The sequence below is a fragment of the Metarhizium album genome, assembly GCF_000804445.1.
Source record: "Metarhizium album ARSEF 1941 chromosome Unknown scaffold_26, whole genome shotgun sequence".
NCBI lineage: Eukaryota > Fungi > Ascomycota > Sordariomycetes > Hypocreales > Clavicipitaceae > Metarhizium > Metarhizium album.
This window is the reverse complement of record NW_024467600.1, coordinates 143,530-160,804: the sequence shown is the minus strand read 5'-3', so window position 1 is coordinate 160,804 and position 17,275 is coordinate 143,530. Positions and strand designations below refer to the sequence as shown.

The following is a 17,275-nucleotide window of genomic DNA, read 5'->3' as shown; positions in this document are numbered from 1 at the left end:
GGAATCTGCGTTGGCTAGATCCAGCGCCGCGTCGAGAATCAGCAAAAAGCTCACGTGTGGTTGAGACATCCGACATCCCCAGCACAGGTGGTCACTTGATCAAGAGGATCGGACGAGAGGGGGAGGAAATCGTACACGGATGAAAAGCAAATGGCTCTGATCGGAGAAGCAAGAATAAAACAACAAAAAAAAGGTCCGCTGGCTTCGTGCTCTGTCTGCGTACTTCCCTGACGGTGTCCTATGTTTCGCGGCAAAGGTTTAGACAGAGGGGGGTTTGCAATCATGAATTAGAAATCAGTCCCCCCTGTTCTGGAACTTCCGTCAGATGCCACTACTACCACCGCCAACCCGTGGTGTTTCGGGGGGGCGGGCCAGTGACTGACTTGGCTTATTCCCTATTTACTAATTACTGTTCTGTAAAAAAATAGACATAATTCACAGGACGTTCTGCGTGTGAATAGCTGTACTGCGTTGAAGTAATTTTTGTCAGCCCAATCAAGCCAGAAGTTAGTCAGCGACCCCACTTACATTGTTGCCTGAGGCAATAACAGCCACACACAGTCATGCTCGAGCCCCCCAGTCTCCCACACAGCCGCACAATCCTCGCTAGGGCTTCACGCCCTCGACTGCGGGTCAGAATTTAACCCTCCTCAATCTCAACTTCACCAAACTCTTCGTCACCATTGCGACTCGACACGCAACGCCCACCAAGATGCCGGTACGCCGCCCTGCCACGCCGCCCACGACGACGCTGATGTCCAGAGAATACCCATTGCACCCTTCGCTCGATCTCTCATTCTCTGATCATTGTGCGCGTCGTGCAACGCACCCCGCTACTCTGATCACCCAAGACCATCATGGACATGCTGACACTCCATCAACAGAGCCACAAGTCTTTCCGTACCAAGCAGAAGCTTGCCAAGGCGCAGAAGCAAAATCGACCTGTGCCCCAATGGATCAGACTCCGAACCAACAACTCCGTCCGGTATGCATCATCTCCTCAAACCGCGAAAAAAATAATATCCTGTGTTGCTGTTTTGGCTGTTTCAAGTCCCAAAGGACACCGCCACCAGGAGAAGGGGTGCCGTTATTTAAAAGCATGCCTGCTAACAATTTTTTTCCCCCCCTCACAGCTACAACGCTAAGAGACGGCACTGGAGAAAGACTCGTCTCGGCATCTAAACTGGTTTCGCCTCTTAACATGTCTCGACTCCTCTACCCACCAAACGTTGCCGACAACTGCACCCAATTCTACCATGCTTCACGATGAGGCGGATCAAATGATGTGCGGATGAACTTCAGAAGTCATTATTCACTGTCGCTCGGAGCGTAAAGATAAAAGACCAGGAAAGAAAAGGGAGATTTGTTGAAGCGTACCGGACTGTAAGGCAGTATTTTATTTGCCAGGGTTTTCGCGAACTTGTTGCCACTACAGCATGAACCGGTCTGGTTCAGGGAAAGGAATACACAGATTTTGATGTCTCTAAAATAAAAAGGGCAATACTCCTTTCCTTTGATGGATCTTGTGCATCAATAATCTCCCACCATCAAGGAAGTTGGGCCACTATCAGCTCAAGATAGTCCTGATGTGCTTCTGCTTGCCGCGGCTGCTCACAGCCTGCACCTACTACTATCTCAGTGTTCCTATGACCGTCCATGACTCGCCTAACCCTAGCGATCGATCATTGTGTGAGGTTATGAAATGACGTAAAAGAATGAAGCATGACGATCTAATTATTTCGTCACTCGAACAACCACGTTTGCTCACGCATGTAATGCTTGGAAGCTGGCACAAGAAGACATTAGATAATAGCTTTAGTGATTGTCATTCATCCAGAAACTCGATAGCTAGGATTCTCGAGGGTAAACACCAGCAGCAAGGGAGAATCCACCGCCAATGGTACCTACCAAATCAGCCCCAGGAACGCCAAAGTTGCAAGGCAGAAGACGTGGCCTCTTGCGAAAGAGAAAAATAGGAAATCGAATACACAAAATCGGTGAGTTGGGACCAGCTCACTTGTCGAGTCTGGAATCTTCCCAGCTCACGCTTTACCCGAGGCGTTTGATTACGTGGTCCCTTATCGGTCCTCGGCCCACTCGTTCTCTCTTCGAATCTGCTCCTCTTCCTCGGGGGTGAAGTCATTGGTAATGTTGAAAGTCTTGCGGATCTCTTCTGGTGACTTGCCCTTGATCATGTTGGCTACAGTCTTACAGCCGACATCAAGCAGTGGCTTGATGTCAAGGTAGTTGGCAGCCTGCCGATGAGTTAGTTTTGCAGAAACGTGGGGTGAATGGTGGGTGGCAAGAGCGAGTTTTCTGAGCAGAGCTTACCAGAATGATCTCAAAGAGCATCTCCTGGTCAACCTGCATGAACTTCTGGTCCCACTCCTCGATGTCGGTGGTACGTCGTCGGCCATCAGAATCATCGTCTTGGGCTTGAGGAGGGTCGTTGCGGTGATGCTCGCACCACTCAATAACCTTGCGAAGGACAGCTTCGTTTACCTGGGGAAGGGTTAGCGACGGTGCTGTTGCGAGGCTGGCAGGGTGGCGCAACCTACATTGGGAATTGGAATAGGGTTGTCCTCGTTGATTGATTCGTGGCCAATATCCTCCAGCATGTGCTTGATGAGCATCGATCGCTGAGCAACGTTGCGGTCTAGCCAAGATGTGAGTACGAAGGCCTGGGTCTGCAGAAACCAAGGGCGAGCAAGGAAGACACCTACCGACTTGTAGGGTAGCGGCATCGTTGGAGATCAAGTAGACCTTGGCGCCCGACGCGTCTTCGGCAGCCATTGCGATGGACGGGAGAGAATGGACACTGTTGGGGAGTGAGGAATATCGAAGATGGATTTTGGCGTAGTGAGAGGTTGAAGTAGTAACCGACTGCGCGGAGAGGTGCAGTGCAGGTTAAATACCTGAGGACTGCTCGTATGCAGATGAAGTTGTTCAAGTTGAGTCCAGAGAGTTGTCTCAGGCCACAGGCTGAGACAGGGCCACTGCGGGCGGGGTTTCTGGCGTTTGGCAGGAGACAACCGGACCGTGGACAGGCCAGGCAGGGCAGGGCAGGGCAGGGCAGGGCAGGCAGGCAGGCGGCAGGCGGCGCGCAGATCTCTGAATGTGTGATGAATGATGCATGCGTTGTGCCGTGCTGTTAAATTCCAACCTTCAAAAAAATGTGGAAAAGACAAGTGCCAAGAGGAAGAAGAAGAAAAGGTCGACCAGTGATTTTCTCTGGGTAGCCACTCAATAAATGTCTTTGCACGGAGTGCGAGGCGTGACCTTTATTAGGAAACGGGTCCTGTGAATGGGGAGAGAGTAGCGTGAGTTTCAGACCTCCGAAGGAAACAAACTCAACTGGCGCTACGGCCTGTACGCAATCAGTACCTACTTACTTAATGTAGATGCAGGCGGCGCTCTAAGTAGGTACTGATGACTTGTTGCTGAACAGGCAGCAAAACTACTCAAGTAGGTACTTACTTAACGCATCGGCATTGAGAGTGAATTCACCGACTTGGCCCCACCTGGCACAGCACTAGACTTCAGACTCGAGGCCACTCGAGACTGTGCCCGCGGTTAAGACCAGGGGTGGCTTCAAAGTGCAAATAAATAAGTTATCTGCTTGGTCGGTTCGCCTGAAGTGTTCGCCTGAGTGTACGGATTACCCAGGTGCAAATCATGTTACTTTTCATGGCAGCAGCCAATGGAGCAGCGCGCCTCGCTGCGTGTGTTTGCTCATCTCGGCGCGTGTTGTTGCGTCGAGCATCTCGGGATGCTGGGCCATCGTGGTTTAACATCCGAACAGGCCACGTCCTTGGCCTTGCTGCAATCTCTCCCGAGTCCTGACCTGTTGCTCTGTTGGGTGCTGCCTTTTGTCACCATCAATCAGACATGAACGATTGAATGTCGATGCCTGGAGTGGCCACGTGCTGCCTTCTTGCTCGAGCCGCGAACCAACATCCGCCGGGCTTGAATCCTAATGTTCGCTGCCATTATTTCAGAGCACGCGGCCACAGCCAGGCTGAAGTAGAGAACTCACTTAGACAAGTACGTTGTCCCCTTTTTGAGCCCTCTAGCCGTGCTACTGCAGAGCCCAGAAACAATCCATGCTGTCCATGCATGCAAGCTACTTGCGTGCTTGGCACCGTTCGCAGCACTTCCCCAGGATTATTGATTTCCTAAACTCAACCACTAGTGCGCCCTACAAAATAGTTATCAGACAGCTCTAATTTAAGTTACTGGTGTCTCAAGTGGCCGTACAGCAAGCAACGCTCTAGCCTGGAATGTTGGTGTGTCCCGCCGTCCGCATTGATCCCTAGTACCAAGCAAGGTCGCCGCGCATTCCTTGCAACGGCAGACCCTTTGTGCTACAAGGACTACGGAGTACGTACGGAGTAGTGAGTATGATTTCTTATGGATATGGCCGCTCTTGACCTGGCCTGATGCGCCCACTCCCAAATCATAAGTTATGCGGATAGGGACATCAATCTCGGCCGAGGGATGTTGCACCGCACCAAGCGAGCCCGTCTGGCGACCCCCGTATTTATGTGGTGAGACGCAGGAGTAGTTCATTGTGTGCTAATGCTGTCCATGGTGGCCCCGTCACAGTTCTTGATATGGGGCCTTGTCATCTGTGGCCATGAAGCTTCGGGAAGTGGGTTCTGTGGGTAGTAACAATACCCGGATACCGAACAAAGCAGAACAACGGACCGACGCAGGGCCCAGAAACCCCAACCGCCTGTGACAAAGAGCAGCTCCGTTTGCACTCGGTATGTACGGTTGTTCATGGCCCATGGACGGGCGGAGCGTGCCTGGCGTGCTGTCGTGGCGGATGCTTTCCCCGGGACGTCCAGACTCCAGACCAGACGCCTCCGAAGTCTCCATAGCCAACTACCACGAACGAGCTAACTTACTCCGACTCTGCGACATACGAAGTACTAAGTGTCCGGCCCGAGGCCGCAGGACTTTATGCCGCCTGCAGCTTAGCGGCGGTTCTGCCCTTTCATTAGTAACCGGGTAGTGGACGGCATCAACATTGTATATATTCTCGGGTTGCTGAAGTGTCGACGCACTCGTCACTGAGCTATGAGCCAGCCTCGTCGCATCGTATTATAGGCTACATGGTACTGCTCCGTGCTCAGTGTCAAGCTGACCCGTTGACTGTTTTGACAACACCATGCACACCACACATAAGAAGCTGGTGATTGGTAATTGGGGGGTTTGAGGATTAGACGTCAGACTCCTGGTGCCAAAGACCCCAGCACATGTTTGGCTCATTGTTGATGCAAGCAAACTCTGCATCGGCTGTTGGTGGCGGAGAGCCCCTATCCCTATGTGTTGATGTAAGACACTTCGAGTCCATTCGACTTGTAGACACGGAGTCCTGGCCCTATATGGCGTTCGTACGCTCTAAGCTAGTTCCTCCATCCACATGGAAGATGTCAGGCTGCGCAGGAGTTGGAGACGGGGTCGACGGAGCCGGAGACGGCAAACACAAGGCGCTTGCAAGTGAGAAATGAAAAAAAAGGAGAAGGGAGGAGAGGAGAGGGGCGCACTAGACGATATCCACGGCGAAATGGATGGCAAAGCACGAATGCGTGATGCGATCAAGCGATCAAGCGATCAAGCGAACAATGACTGCCCCCTTATGACAACCAAGCAGGCCCTTGTCGGTGTCAGGTGGCAGGTGGCGGGTGGTGGGTGGCGGGTGGCGGTGGGTGGTGGGTGGTGACACTGGTCAGAGGTGTGAAGTGGTGGTGGTAGGTGGCCCTTTCCGTTGAAGCTCCCAAGCAAGCTCCCCCTTGCCCTCTGAACGTCGATCGAGTGGACACCTTTAGTACGTATTTGGTATTATTATTAGTTCAGCTCTCCAATATGCGTGTCTTGTCGTGCTGCTCTATATTCCGCCTGGATGAAATTAATTAATCCGTCTTGGTCTTCTCATCTCTGCCCTGTTGATATTGTCTTTGTCCCTTGTCCCTTTCTTCCCATCTTCTGCCTCTAGGCTGATGGCGCTGCGCGAATAGCCCTTCAGCTTCGTGTTACCCGATCTGTGTTTTCATCTACTTTGTCATCTCTTCACCACCGCAAAATACCTCGATCCTCCTTGATATCCCTTGGCCGCCTCAACAAAGACGTTTTGCTTTGGTACGCGCCGGCGCTCTGGAAGCGTCCACATCGACTCGCCAACCTTCTCTCTCATGTCTTTGCCTGCTCTCCGTCCACCTCCCTTCGACCTCATGCCTGCTGTGTCATCGACCACCTCGAGGCACCGTTGCTGAACTATGTGGCGGCGTACTTACTTGCTTCTCGTTCTGATCCGGCTGTGGTTCGCCCTGTCACCCAGCTACCTACACCCCGACGAGAACTTCCAAGGCCCCGAGGTTATAGCCGGTACGTGTTATCCTGAGTGGTGATGCAGCGCATGCGCCGGCCGGCTGCTTGTGTGGTATTCCTACCCAAAGCTCCGAGGTGGGACTGTGGCCGTTGCTGCGCTCGTGAGTGCATCGACAGAGTCGTCGGGCCACGTCACGCGCTCGCCATGCTACTGCGGTGTGGTCCTGTGAGAGAGACCCTGCTTGCTAACCTGAACATCTTGTCACGTCTACAGGTCAAATCTTTAGTTATCCTGTCCGAAGAACCTGGGAGTTTACCAGCGAGCACCCGATCCGGAGCGTCTTCCCCCTGTGGCCCGTCTATGGGCTGCCGATGTTGCTCCTTCGATGGCTGTGGATCGGCAACGGACATGATGGCGAGATTCCGCCCATCGCATTGTTTTGGACTTTGCGAGTTCTCATGTTCTTGATAAGCTTCGTCTTGGAGGATTGGGCCCTTCACGAGCTGATACCCTCGCCACGACATCGACGTGTTGCTGTGCTTTTGGTGGCATCGTCATATGTCACCTGGACATATCAAACACACACCTTTTCTAATTCAGTCGAGACTCTTGTTGTAGCTTGGAGTCTGGTTTTGATTCAGCGTATCGTGGATACCCGCGTATGGCAACCTCCTTCCCGGCAACTTTGCCTTGGCCGAGTTCATTTTGCGTCATTTCGCTAACTCCACGGCCCAGCAACAATCGTCGCTTCTGGCTTCAACAGTGCTCGGGATCGTTGCCGTTTTCGGAGTGTTTAACCGAATCACATTCCCAGCGTTCTTGTTGATTCCTGGCCTTCGTTTGATACCCCATTTTTTGAATAAGTACGTAGCCAATTCCTGCACTCATCCAGCTTCCTCGTGAGTGTCATTGTGCTAACTATCAAATAGACCTTTGTCTTTTGCGGCCCTGGCTTCGGCTGCTTCAATAACCACTGTAATAGCTATCGCGCTGGACACCGCTTTCTACTCACCCGAGCCTATTACTTGGGCCGATTTAATCTCCAGACCTACAATCACTCCGCTCAATTTCTTCCTCTACAACTCGGACACAGCAAATCTTGCCCAGCATGGTACACATCCGTGGTACCAACATGTAGCGGCAAATCTTCCGCAGCTCCTTGGACCTGCAGCTGTTTTGCTCTTTGTTAAACCTCATTTGTCATTGAGGCTTTACTCCGCCATTTCTGGACTTTTCGTTTTGTCCGTCTTCCCGCACCAAGAAGCTCGTTTTCTGTTGCCAACCGTGCCCCTAATTCTGTCATCGGTCGAGCTACCCAGAAACAAGACCATGCTGCGAATTTGGGCAGGCGCATGGATCATTTTCAACCTATTTTTGGGAGTGCTAATGGGCATTTACCACCAGGGTGGTGTCGTTCCCGGCCAAGTCTTCATGAGCAAGCAGCCAGACGCCACGGAGGCCATTTGGTGGAAGACCTACACCCCCCCAATATGGCTGCTCAACGGCAAAAACGAGGTTCTACAAACAAGGGACGTCATGGGTCTGAAAGGCGATGCATTGCTGACGCAACTTGCTGACCTCGCCACTTGCGACACGCCTTCTGATCGACGTAATCATGAGTACTTGAAAGAGAAGAATGGGACATATCTTATCGCGCCAGCTTCAGCGACCTGGCTGGATCCGTATTTACCAAACAAGGGACTACAGGGCTTACGATTCCGAGAAGTCTGGCGCTACAGAAAGCATTTGAACTTGGATGACCTCGATTTTGGGGATGACGGTATTTGGAATACTTTATCGCGAGTGATTGGTCGACGGGGCTTGGTTGCGTGGAGGGTAACCAAAAGCTGTCCAAAATAGCTAGTAATTCGAGCTAGCGCATTGAATCTACATCGGAACAACAAAACCCATCCATTCGTCCCATACCTTGTAGTGTGCCTTGTTGTGAACATGACGGCGTTTTTAAAGTCCTCTGTGCTTCAGCATGGTCTCTCTGACCACTGTTCCTGTGGCTGCAGCTACGCACGAGGAATCAAACACGCAGCAACTTTACTCCTGTATTGAGATCCTAGTCTACGCAAATATTGTCCAGTTTACTCGTATCGAGGAACGCCCAAAAGCAAGGATCCCAACCGTCGTTTTTGTTTCAAGACAGTTAATAGAGGCGCTTAGGGGGCGACATGGAGGCCTTGATGGTCAAGCTACCAACGTTCTGCCAGCCCTTCTTCAAAAGAGAGACAAGGTAGTTGATGGCAAGCATGATGTTGCTAATGAGCTGCTCCGGCTCCATACCGACGTTTCCAACGGCGACACCCATGCAGAGAACCTTCTTGAGCTGGAACTTGATGGTGGACTTGACCTCGTTGATCTTGCCAGTGAGGTCATCCGAGTGCGAGACGGGCGTAGGGAACTTGCCGGCTGTTACGACAAATATCAGCACCCCACCACAGTGAGATTCAGTTCCGCCATCGTCGAAAGAAGCGGTGAGGACTTGGGTACGAGGACAGAGGTTTGTCGTATTGCTCACTTACCCTTGGAAAGACCGGGGCCGAGGAGACGAGGAATCTGCTTGATGAGAGCGTCGGAAGCGACGAACGCATCGTACTTGCGGGCGAGCTTCTTGATGAGCTTTTTGTTCTTGTTCAGCTTCTTCAAGTCGTCGGCGGACATGGCGTCGACGCCGCCGTGCTTGGCGCGGTCGATATCGTGCTGGTCACCCAAGATGCAGATGGCCATGTTGGGGCGAGGAATGCTGGGCAGCTTGATGGTGCCGGAGAAACGCTTGTCGCGCTGGGGGTCATAGTTCTTCAGGCCGATCTGGAGCTCGACGGTCTCGAGGAAGTTGCGCTTCTTGGTCTCGTTGGAGTACTCCAGGAGCTCGGCGACCTGCGTCCGGACGTTGGCTTGAGAGCAGAGCATACCGGTTAGCGACGACCACGGCCGGTGGTGATGGCGGCGAGGAGATAATGCGTCGATTGTGCGCACGGAGAGCAGAGTGGTTTCCGCAACGTACCGACTGTGATCTTGGACATTTTGGCAGTCTCCCAATAGATTCGATGGTATCTAATGGTAAATCAGGACAGGTCTTGTGGAAGGAGTTTGCGAGGAACCTCGAGTAAAGTAGGTTTTGGGATTTTTTTGGTGATTTTGGATGTGGGACCCCGCCCACTCCACTGCAAATTGGCAGTGGCATGTGTGCGGCAGGGCAAATTTTTCTCACGTGAAGGGCCACGTGACAGGACTTTTTGCTTGAGGCATGCACGACCTTGAACAGTGGTTATTGTAAACGACGGTGACTACGGTTGCAGGGTTTTGCTAATGACGCTTTTAATGGCCTTGTTCTGGTGCCGACATACTGAGAGCAGGCTTGGCTTCGCATGTAATTGCGGTCGATTTTTTGATTTAGCCGGCTGAAATTTGATATGGTGAACCCTGAGCTTCCTGCAGAGGTTACTGATTTATTAGCCAGCCCGGTTGAGTTAATTAAATGGCTTGAACAACAAGATGCGGAACTGGGAAGAAGGTGAGTACTTTGGAATCATTCGACTAAGCCGAGTCCGGATCTGGGACTGATTATACGTCGTAGATATGCAATCCTCCTCTTTGAGCAACTTCTCCAGGATGCGGCTCAGCCTAAATCAGTGTCCGGGCAGGCCTGTCTGAGACTTTGTGGACTTGTCGAGCAGTCTTCCGGGTCCAAGTCTGATAGTCTACGGATATGGGCCTTCTCACAAGACGTGACGCTGAAGCTGTTCAACTTTTACATTGAGTGGAATGAGTCGGACACCCATAGGTCCATGAAACTGGTGCTCGACCTCGTTGCTCGGTGCATTCTCAAGAGCCCAGATCGAGATGCCGCATTGGAGACCAAGAGACATATTTTGGATAATCTCGTTTCGATAGTCATTGGTCGCTCCACTAAACCTGTTGCAAAGTCTGCGATTAAGACGCTGGATCATTTCCTGTCCAAAGGAGTATTTAACCTGTGCGACATTCGCCCGGCCTATGTGGCATATCGGACAGATCTACAAACACAAAATGAAGTGAAAGTATGGCGAACCTTGACTGCGGAACTATTTCACTGGATGCGGCTGCAGTTCGTTCGTCCCACCGCGGGCAAGTTGATTGTCTCTCTATACCGTCTCTGGAGACAAAGGAGTGATGCAGGGGCAACTCTTAGCATCGAAACATGGCATCAATGGCTGCTTGATTTTTTGGCTGAGGAACCGACGCTTCTGGATTCTATCAAGAATTATATCTTTTTACCTTTGTTCAAAGCTGACAGGACAGAAGCCCTGGCGTTCCTTGGACGTATGAATGAGGACCAGGCAGTCTCTGGAGCGAGTGGGATGAGCCTGGATGTTCCTGCGCTGCTTCAATTGGCGGCACTGGAGACTGGGAAGAAAGTTGGCCTCGTTGAGGAACCCGGTGAGTCTCGCGGATGGCTGATTCGGCCTCGACAGAAGTGTGCTGATAAAATGTTTGATTAGCCCTCGGCGGCTCCAACGACCATGCAGAGCACAAATCGTCTATAACGCTTCACGAAACGGTTTTGGAGAGCGTGTTGGCGCATCCCTCTCATGAAGTTCGGTGTCTGGCATTATCCTTACTTGTTACATCACCTTCCACTACACGACCTTACTCCCCCGTGGCTTTTGATCTCCTGAGAAGGTACCTGGGGGCCTTCTTTGCCGATCCAGATGCCAAGTTCAGAGTTGATGTCGCGTCCAAGACTCGCGACATGTTCAGGAGAGTTCGTGGTGCTATTCACGTGCTGAAGCGTAGTATACCACGAGCGCGAGCCAAGGCGCAGAAAGCGGACGCTCCTCTTCCATTTGGCAAGGACGCCGCGTCGCAGCCTATGCTATACCAATCAAACCTGATATCCTTACCCGAGGTTCAATTAACCAACTGTCTTGGCTACCACGTCGAGTTTCTTCATTGGTACCTTGGGTTTCTCTGCCAGGAACTAAGCCCAACAGCCTCGTACCAGAGACACATTGCAGCGCTAAAGGCATTCATGTACATAATACGCTTGGAAGGGCATGCGAGTAAAAATTGGGAGACGGCTGACGACCAGGAACTCTTCTTCAATTGTCTGGATGCCAAGTGGGCGCGAGCGTTGTTCGATTTGGTCATGAATCCCTTCGAAGACGTCAGAGATTTGTCGGCGACCGCTCTGGCGAGATGCTACGCCGACGGTCGATATCGCCGACTTACTCTCACGGGATTAGAAACCACAAAAGTACCCGTCCAGGAAGTCGCCGAATTGTCGCAACGGGCTAGTGAACTTGCTCGTCGGACAGCCAGAGCCGATCATTCTGATGGCGCCTCGAAATCATCGCAACTGCTTTACAGATTTCTTGGCTCTGATGACGAAAGAATAAGGCTACTAGCAGCTATGGCCAGTGAGTTGAAGCGCAAGGTTTCCATGGCGGAGGAGGATCTCGGACAAGCCGTCGTCGATGCACCTCTTCACGGAGACTTTGCATCACTATGCCACACCTGGCAGGTTGTTTCTGACACCAAACTCTCCGAATATGAATTGCGCGAGACGAACAACATCCAGCTAGACATTGTATCGTGCTGTGAGCGGGCATGGGGAGCAGTTCAAGATGTTCTGTGCGATGACTCTCCTGAAGGACATTTACCCCAGGAACTCGAGGAGGTAGATGGACTGGATACCAAGGATCTCTTGAGTTATAGTTTCCGTGCTGTTCACGAGTCAAGGTACGATATATACGATATACACTGCTGCCGTAGGAACTGTTGCTAATGTCGATTCCAGTAATCTGATGCGCACCATTATCCTCTCAATACGAAATAGGTCCCGAGATGGCCTGATAGTCCCTTCAAAGGAGGTTTTCGAGCAAATCGGGAACCTGACTTTTAGGCAACTAGCAAGTTTACGACATAGAGGCGCATTCACCACGGTTTCGGCTACTTTTGCCACTTGTTGCCAGCAGACGAAATATCTGCAATTGGAAGAGGATGAGAAACCTCTGTTGGATAGTTGGTACGAGGTTAGCTAAGAAAACACGAAGCTACCACACACAACGTAGCATGACATTTTTTTTGCTGATTTACTTAGGGAACCCTAGACGCAATCTACTCACAAGCATCGACGACGCGCCGATCCGCAGGGATTCCATCAATCATCACTGGAATCCTGGCGGCTAACGCCCCTCGCCCTAGTTTCGCGCAAGTCATGGACACGCTCATGGCCATTGCAGCCAAGGAAGCCAAGGTCTCGCAAGCCGATGGATCCAAGCTCCCTCAGGTTCACGCATACAACTGCCTCAAAGACATTTTCAAAAACTCCCTCATTACGGCGCAGGGAAACAAGTCCGAGTCCTACTTGCCCCAGTGTCTGGAACTTGCGGCCAGCGGACTACGATCCGGGGTATGGGCCATCCGGAACTGTGGCCTCATATTTCTGCGAAGCCTTATTGACAACCTGTTCGGAACCCATGAAAGCAAGGCTGTGATTGAAGCTGGGTGGGACGGCAAGGCAAACCGGATTCATTACCACAGATACCCCAACCTGCCTGGCGTGCTCAAAAACCTCCTTCAATCTGGGCGCAGGATCCTGTCTGAGCCGTCTGCTTCTGGCACCGTAGCTGCAGAGTCTGTATTTCCTGCCCTCGACATTATCCGTAGAGCCGGGCCTCCTGATCTGCTCCGGGACGAAATTCAAGTTGATGTGGCAGCATATTTGTCCAGCCCTGTGTGGCATGTTCGCGACATGGCAGCGCGTACGCTTTGCTCTTGTCTTCTGCATGAAAAGTGGCTGGCGGTAATCAGAGGCATATTCGATGCCGCAATGGCCAGCGAATCGAGGAATAAGCCCAACCATGTTCACGGAATATTCCTGACTTTGAAGTTTGTCACCGAGAGGCTAAACGAAGTTGCTCATGAACGACTGCTTGGTATGTATCTTCATACACTATGAATTCGAGTAATAACAAACTGACTCTACTGCTCAGCTGATCTTCCCGAGCTTCGCTCCTTTCTTATCCGGACCAAGGTAGACACACTCTTCCCGGACTGTCCCGACATCACCGCCACATATCTTGAAGTCGTGAACATGATTTGGTTCTTGGAAGCGACAAGCCGGCACCCACTCTCCTCATTCAGTATCACCATGCCCAGAATGAGAGGATCTGTTTTGCTCAAAATCCAAAAGGCCATTTACGATGTGTGCGCCCTATCCACACTCGACGATCCCATGTCACAACTCCAGTCCCTTCTTCAAAGTCGAGAAATCGGCCTCGGCGGGCTGGTCGCCGCTCTCGAAACCATCCCCAAAGTATGGGATCCGTCGTCATGTTCACAGGATACTCTGGCCTCGTTATCGCTTCTATACGTCAACGTGTGTCTAGAAACCAACCACTCAGAAGCCCAAGTACTCGCCCTCGAAAGTCTAGCCGACATCATCGACAAGCTCCTCAAGAACAAGGGCTCCAACAAGATCCCCAAAGCCGCCTTGGTCAATTTATGGCTGAGCCTACCCGCTCGTCCGATGAGCCCGGCTCTGTCAAACGCGGCCATAAGAGCGAGCGGCTCAATAACCGCAGCTCTCATCCACCCTGAGAAATCTACACCCATTAGCATCCATTCCTGGGGCCGCATCATGGCCGACGCCGCTCTAGACAACAAGGTTACAATCAACGGCCCCCTCCAGGACCATCCGCCATGGTTGGTGACGATGTGCTAATCTTATACAATGTAGACATTCGACACTCGCTTCGCAGCCGCCTCATCCCTCGCCTCCTTCTTCGCCGCCTCACGGCCGAGAGGTCCGGAATTTCTCCCCGCTCTTCTCGCCCTCTACGACCTCCTGAACGACGACGACGACGAAGTCCGCGACATGGCCTCCTTGGCCGCAAACTCCGTCATCGGCGCCGCCCTGGTCCCTATCGAAGCAGCGAACCGCCTTCTGCAACGCCTCACCAAGCAGTTCGGCGCCGCTCCCGAGTTCCGAGCAATCGTGGCAGACCGTCTAGTCGGATACTTTGGCGTGCAGGCTACGAAGCTGGAGAGTTGGGAGCCAGCAGCGGTCGAGCTGGCGCGGGCTCTTGAATTCGATGACTCGCTCTTCGTAGTGGAGGAGCACAATCTGTTCATCGACGAGGTGCGCGAGACGCAGCGGTGGGCCGAGGTCTTCGAGACACTCGAATGGGATGAAAAGGACGAGCACTTGGGCAAGCTGGTGCGCTGGGTCGAAGAAGGCGTTGCGCACGTGGGCAAACTTGCCGACCTGGAGGACGGGCCCTTGGGCTGGGCCTCGAATCCGGCCGTGTTTGCCATTTGCCATCGTTTGATCCGGTGCTCTGTGGCGCTGGGCAGGAAAGTCGAGCGCGCAGAACTGGAACATGCCGTGGCGTCGGCAAAGGGGGCCCTGCGATCGAGCAGCACGCGGGTATCCAAGTTACTGACAGAAGCGTGGACAGACATGCACATCTAGGGCATTTAGGCGTACTCGCATGCATAGAATTGGTTACGTGACAAAAGACTAGACCCAGAAAGAAGAGCCTACGTGCCGAAAGGACTCAAGTGCTTGCCAGTCCGTTGCGCCATGCCGGTCAGCGTGTGCTGCGACGACGTGAATTGTCCGTCGTACACAAGTGTCTGTCTGTCCCATCGTCGACTTCTGAACCAACCGACTCGGCTCCATAAACTTGCACGCCCACACGCCTCGTATCGTGCAAGGAGGCGCGGGCCTAATCAAGATTTCATCGACTTGATAGAATTTGTCTTTGAAGATGACGAGTCCTCCCTGTTCAACGCGCCCATACGTCCCAGTTTCGCGACGAGCATGGTGTTCTGCGCCTGGAGCTCGCCGACTTGGCCGCGCAGCAGCTCAATCTGCTTCGTGGAAACGTCCCTCTCCGCTCTCACCTTCTCCAACTCCAGCGTCAGGCTCGACTTTTCTTGCCTCTCGGCGGCCTTTTTCCTCCGCGCCTCGGCCTTTCGTTGCTCGTGCTCACGCTTCTCCTCGAGCTTCCGCATCTCGCGTTTGTACTTGGCCTCTTGCTTGGCAATTTCCTTGTCGTGTCTCTCGCGGAGTTTAGCTTGCGACGCGGCGTCCTTTTCCTTTTCGCCGAGGCGCTTTGTTTCCATCCGCTCCCGGAACTGATTGAGATTCCTTTCTATCTTTTGGTGGCGGTCCACAAGCTTCTGGAGATCCTTCTCCGCTGGTTGGAGCCGTTGCAGCCTCGACTCTTCCGAGATGCTGTCGGTCAAGCTGTCCGGGCCTCTGGGCGTCAGGGCTTTATCTAGTGCCGATGTAAAGCTGCGAGTGGAAGTCGCGTCGCTTTGCGATGCGTCGTCGTCTCCGTCCTCTCGAGGCATGAGTTGGCCATCTGCCAAGCTGTCCTGGCTGCTGTTGAAGCTCAGGGGGTTGCTGAATTGCGACCGCAGCCCAGAAGCAATTGAACTCGCGACACCGAATGCACCGCCGATTATCCCATACAAGCCGGTGCTGCTCGGGATCCATTCGCCATATCCTTGTTCGTCATCCTGGCCATCTAGATTGCTCTTCGGCGACACATCTTGCGAGGTTGTTGCGGCATCATGGCTGGCTACAACGGCCGGCGTGTTTCCGTCGATGACACTGCCACTGCCCGTGTTCCTGTCATTCTGATTGTCCTGACTGGTCTCTTGATCAGGGCGAAAGGTGCCATCTTTGAGGGTTGTGGATGAGATCCATCTCAGAAACTTTGCTGCGTCGCCAATGATGCCCGGTGGAGTCCCTCTCTCGATGAGAAACCTCGGCACGCTACCACCAGGATCGCTCCTCGTCACCATTAGCCACTCGATAGCTCGAGTTGTCTGGAAGTCATCGCTAGACCGCCTAGCTGATGTGGATTTGCGACTGTCGTCGGCCAACAAATGACCCGAAGAAAGCGATCTCTTGTACGTAGCAGCATCACCATTGATGAGGACTTCTCGTATGATTTCCACTGATTCGTACTGTCCTCGGATTATGCCCTGGCGAGGAGGACAGTCTGGGTGAAGACACGGCCTCGACACGACCATGTATTGCCGCAACGCTGGTTGTTGCTGTTGGTCAGGCTTCACATGGGAAAAGTCGGATGTGAGGAGTAGCGTGATGAAGTCGCGCGGTGCGGTTGGCCCCGGAAATTGGGCAGAAAGTTGAAACACTGTGGTGGGGAGCAGTAGTAAGCAAAGTTGAATGCAAATGTCCCCGGGGGGGGATGATCAAGTACCGTCAACATGGCCGACATCCACGACGTCGTGATGCTCAACATTTCTATCAGCGCCAATTCCGCGGATGCTGCCGCTTCCCGGTGATCCAGACGCCTTGATGGTCTCGGCGAACTCTCTCTCGAGTCCTGATTTCCACTGCTCAAATGTCAGGCCCTCGTGGACACTGCGCCTAGCAAACCACGCGCCCTTGCCATCTTTTCCGGCGAGCCGGTACACACTGATGGCCAAGGGGTTGTCTTTTGGGTTTGTCTTGATCTCCTTCCATTCCTTTCGCAGCTGTGCAGATAGAGCTGCAGCAGCGGGCGACTGGTGTGACGACAGTGAGCGTTGGATATCCGTGTACACAACGGCCGAATCGGTCTTTGCTCGGGCTCGTCCGGTCGGAGTTGGTTTTGCGGCGGGCGTCACGGTCCGAGGGACTGAGTCGATGACGATTTGGGCCTGCTTGAATGCATTTTCTAGGAAAGACTGACGGTCTCGACATGGTACGTCGTTCCAATCGATGGGCGCTAGGGCCTTCAACGGCTCATGATGACTCGTCATGACGCCACGGAAACGATGGTCACGACAGCGACATGCCCTGAGCGGGCTCTCTCGGCGGCTAGGTCGTGGGTCGGTGGTGGTGTCCAGGAGAAGTCGATATGAAGAGGTGAAAAGTCGTCGGGGCGTGGAGGGCACGAGGTGCGGGCGCCAGCCCAGATTACATGG

General features: G+C 52.9%; 5 protein-coding genes across 5 annotated transcripts; 2 read left to right on the top strand and 3 right to left on the bottom strand.

Annotated features, from left to right (window-relative positions):
• Positions 1-2,078: 2,078 nt before the first annotated feature.
• On the bottom strand, positions 2,079-2,793 carry MAM_07014 (SCF complex subunit Skp1; the record flags this gene model as incomplete). The annotated part of the gene is made up of 4 exons (XM_040825812.1): positions 2,079-2,255; positions 2,332-2,502; positions 2,559-2,656; positions 2,724-2,793. 4 exons carry the CDS (start codon positions 2,791-2,793, stop codon positions 2,079-2,081), a joined length of 516 nt encoding a protein of 171 aa, XP_040676195.1.
• Positions 2,794-6,281: 3,488 nt separating this feature from the next.
• MAM_07013 (Alg9-like mannosyltransferase) lies at positions 6,282-8,194 on the top strand (the record flags this gene model as incomplete). Its single annotated transcript, XM_040825811.1, has 4 exons — positions 6,282-6,390; positions 6,608-6,993; positions 7,070-7,197; positions 7,264-8,194. The coding sequence occupies 4 exons, from the start codon at positions 6,282-6,284 to the stop codon at positions 8,192-8,194; spliced, it is 1,554 nt and encodes a 517-aa protein (XP_040676194.1).
• Positions 8,195-8,489: 295 nt separating this feature from the next.
• On the bottom strand, positions 8,490-9,366 carry MAM_07012 (60S ribosomal protein L10A; the record flags this gene model as incomplete). Its single annotated transcript, XM_040825810.1, has 3 exons — positions 8,490-8,752; positions 8,866-9,237; positions 9,348-9,366. The coding sequence occupies 3 exons, from the start codon at positions 9,364-9,366 to the stop codon at positions 8,490-8,492; spliced, it is 654 nt and encodes a 217-aa protein (XP_040676193.1).
• A 390-nt stretch (positions 9,367-9,756) lies between these two features.
• MAM_07011 (HEAT repeat protein) lies at positions 9,757-14,801 on the top strand (the record flags this gene model as incomplete). The annotated part of the gene is made up of 7 exons (XM_040825809.1): positions 9,757-9,857; positions 9,921-10,762; positions 10,825-12,064; positions 12,123-12,357; positions 12,426-13,263; positions 13,321-13,994; positions 14,067-14,801. 7 exons carry the CDS (start codon positions 9,757-9,759, stop codon positions 14,799-14,801), a joined length of 4,665 nt encoding a protein of 1,554 aa, XP_040676192.1.
• A 260-nt stretch (positions 14,802-15,061) lies between these two features.
• MAM_07010 (START-like domain protein) lies at positions 15,062-17,110 on the bottom strand (the record flags this gene model as incomplete). Its single annotated transcript, XM_040825808.1, has 2 exons — positions 15,062-16,500; positions 16,567-17,110. The coding sequence occupies 2 exons, from the start codon at positions 17,108-17,110 to the stop codon at positions 15,062-15,064; spliced, it is 1,983 nt and encodes a 660-aa protein (XP_040676191.1).
• Between the last annotated feature and the right edge of the window lie 165 nt (positions 17,111-17,275).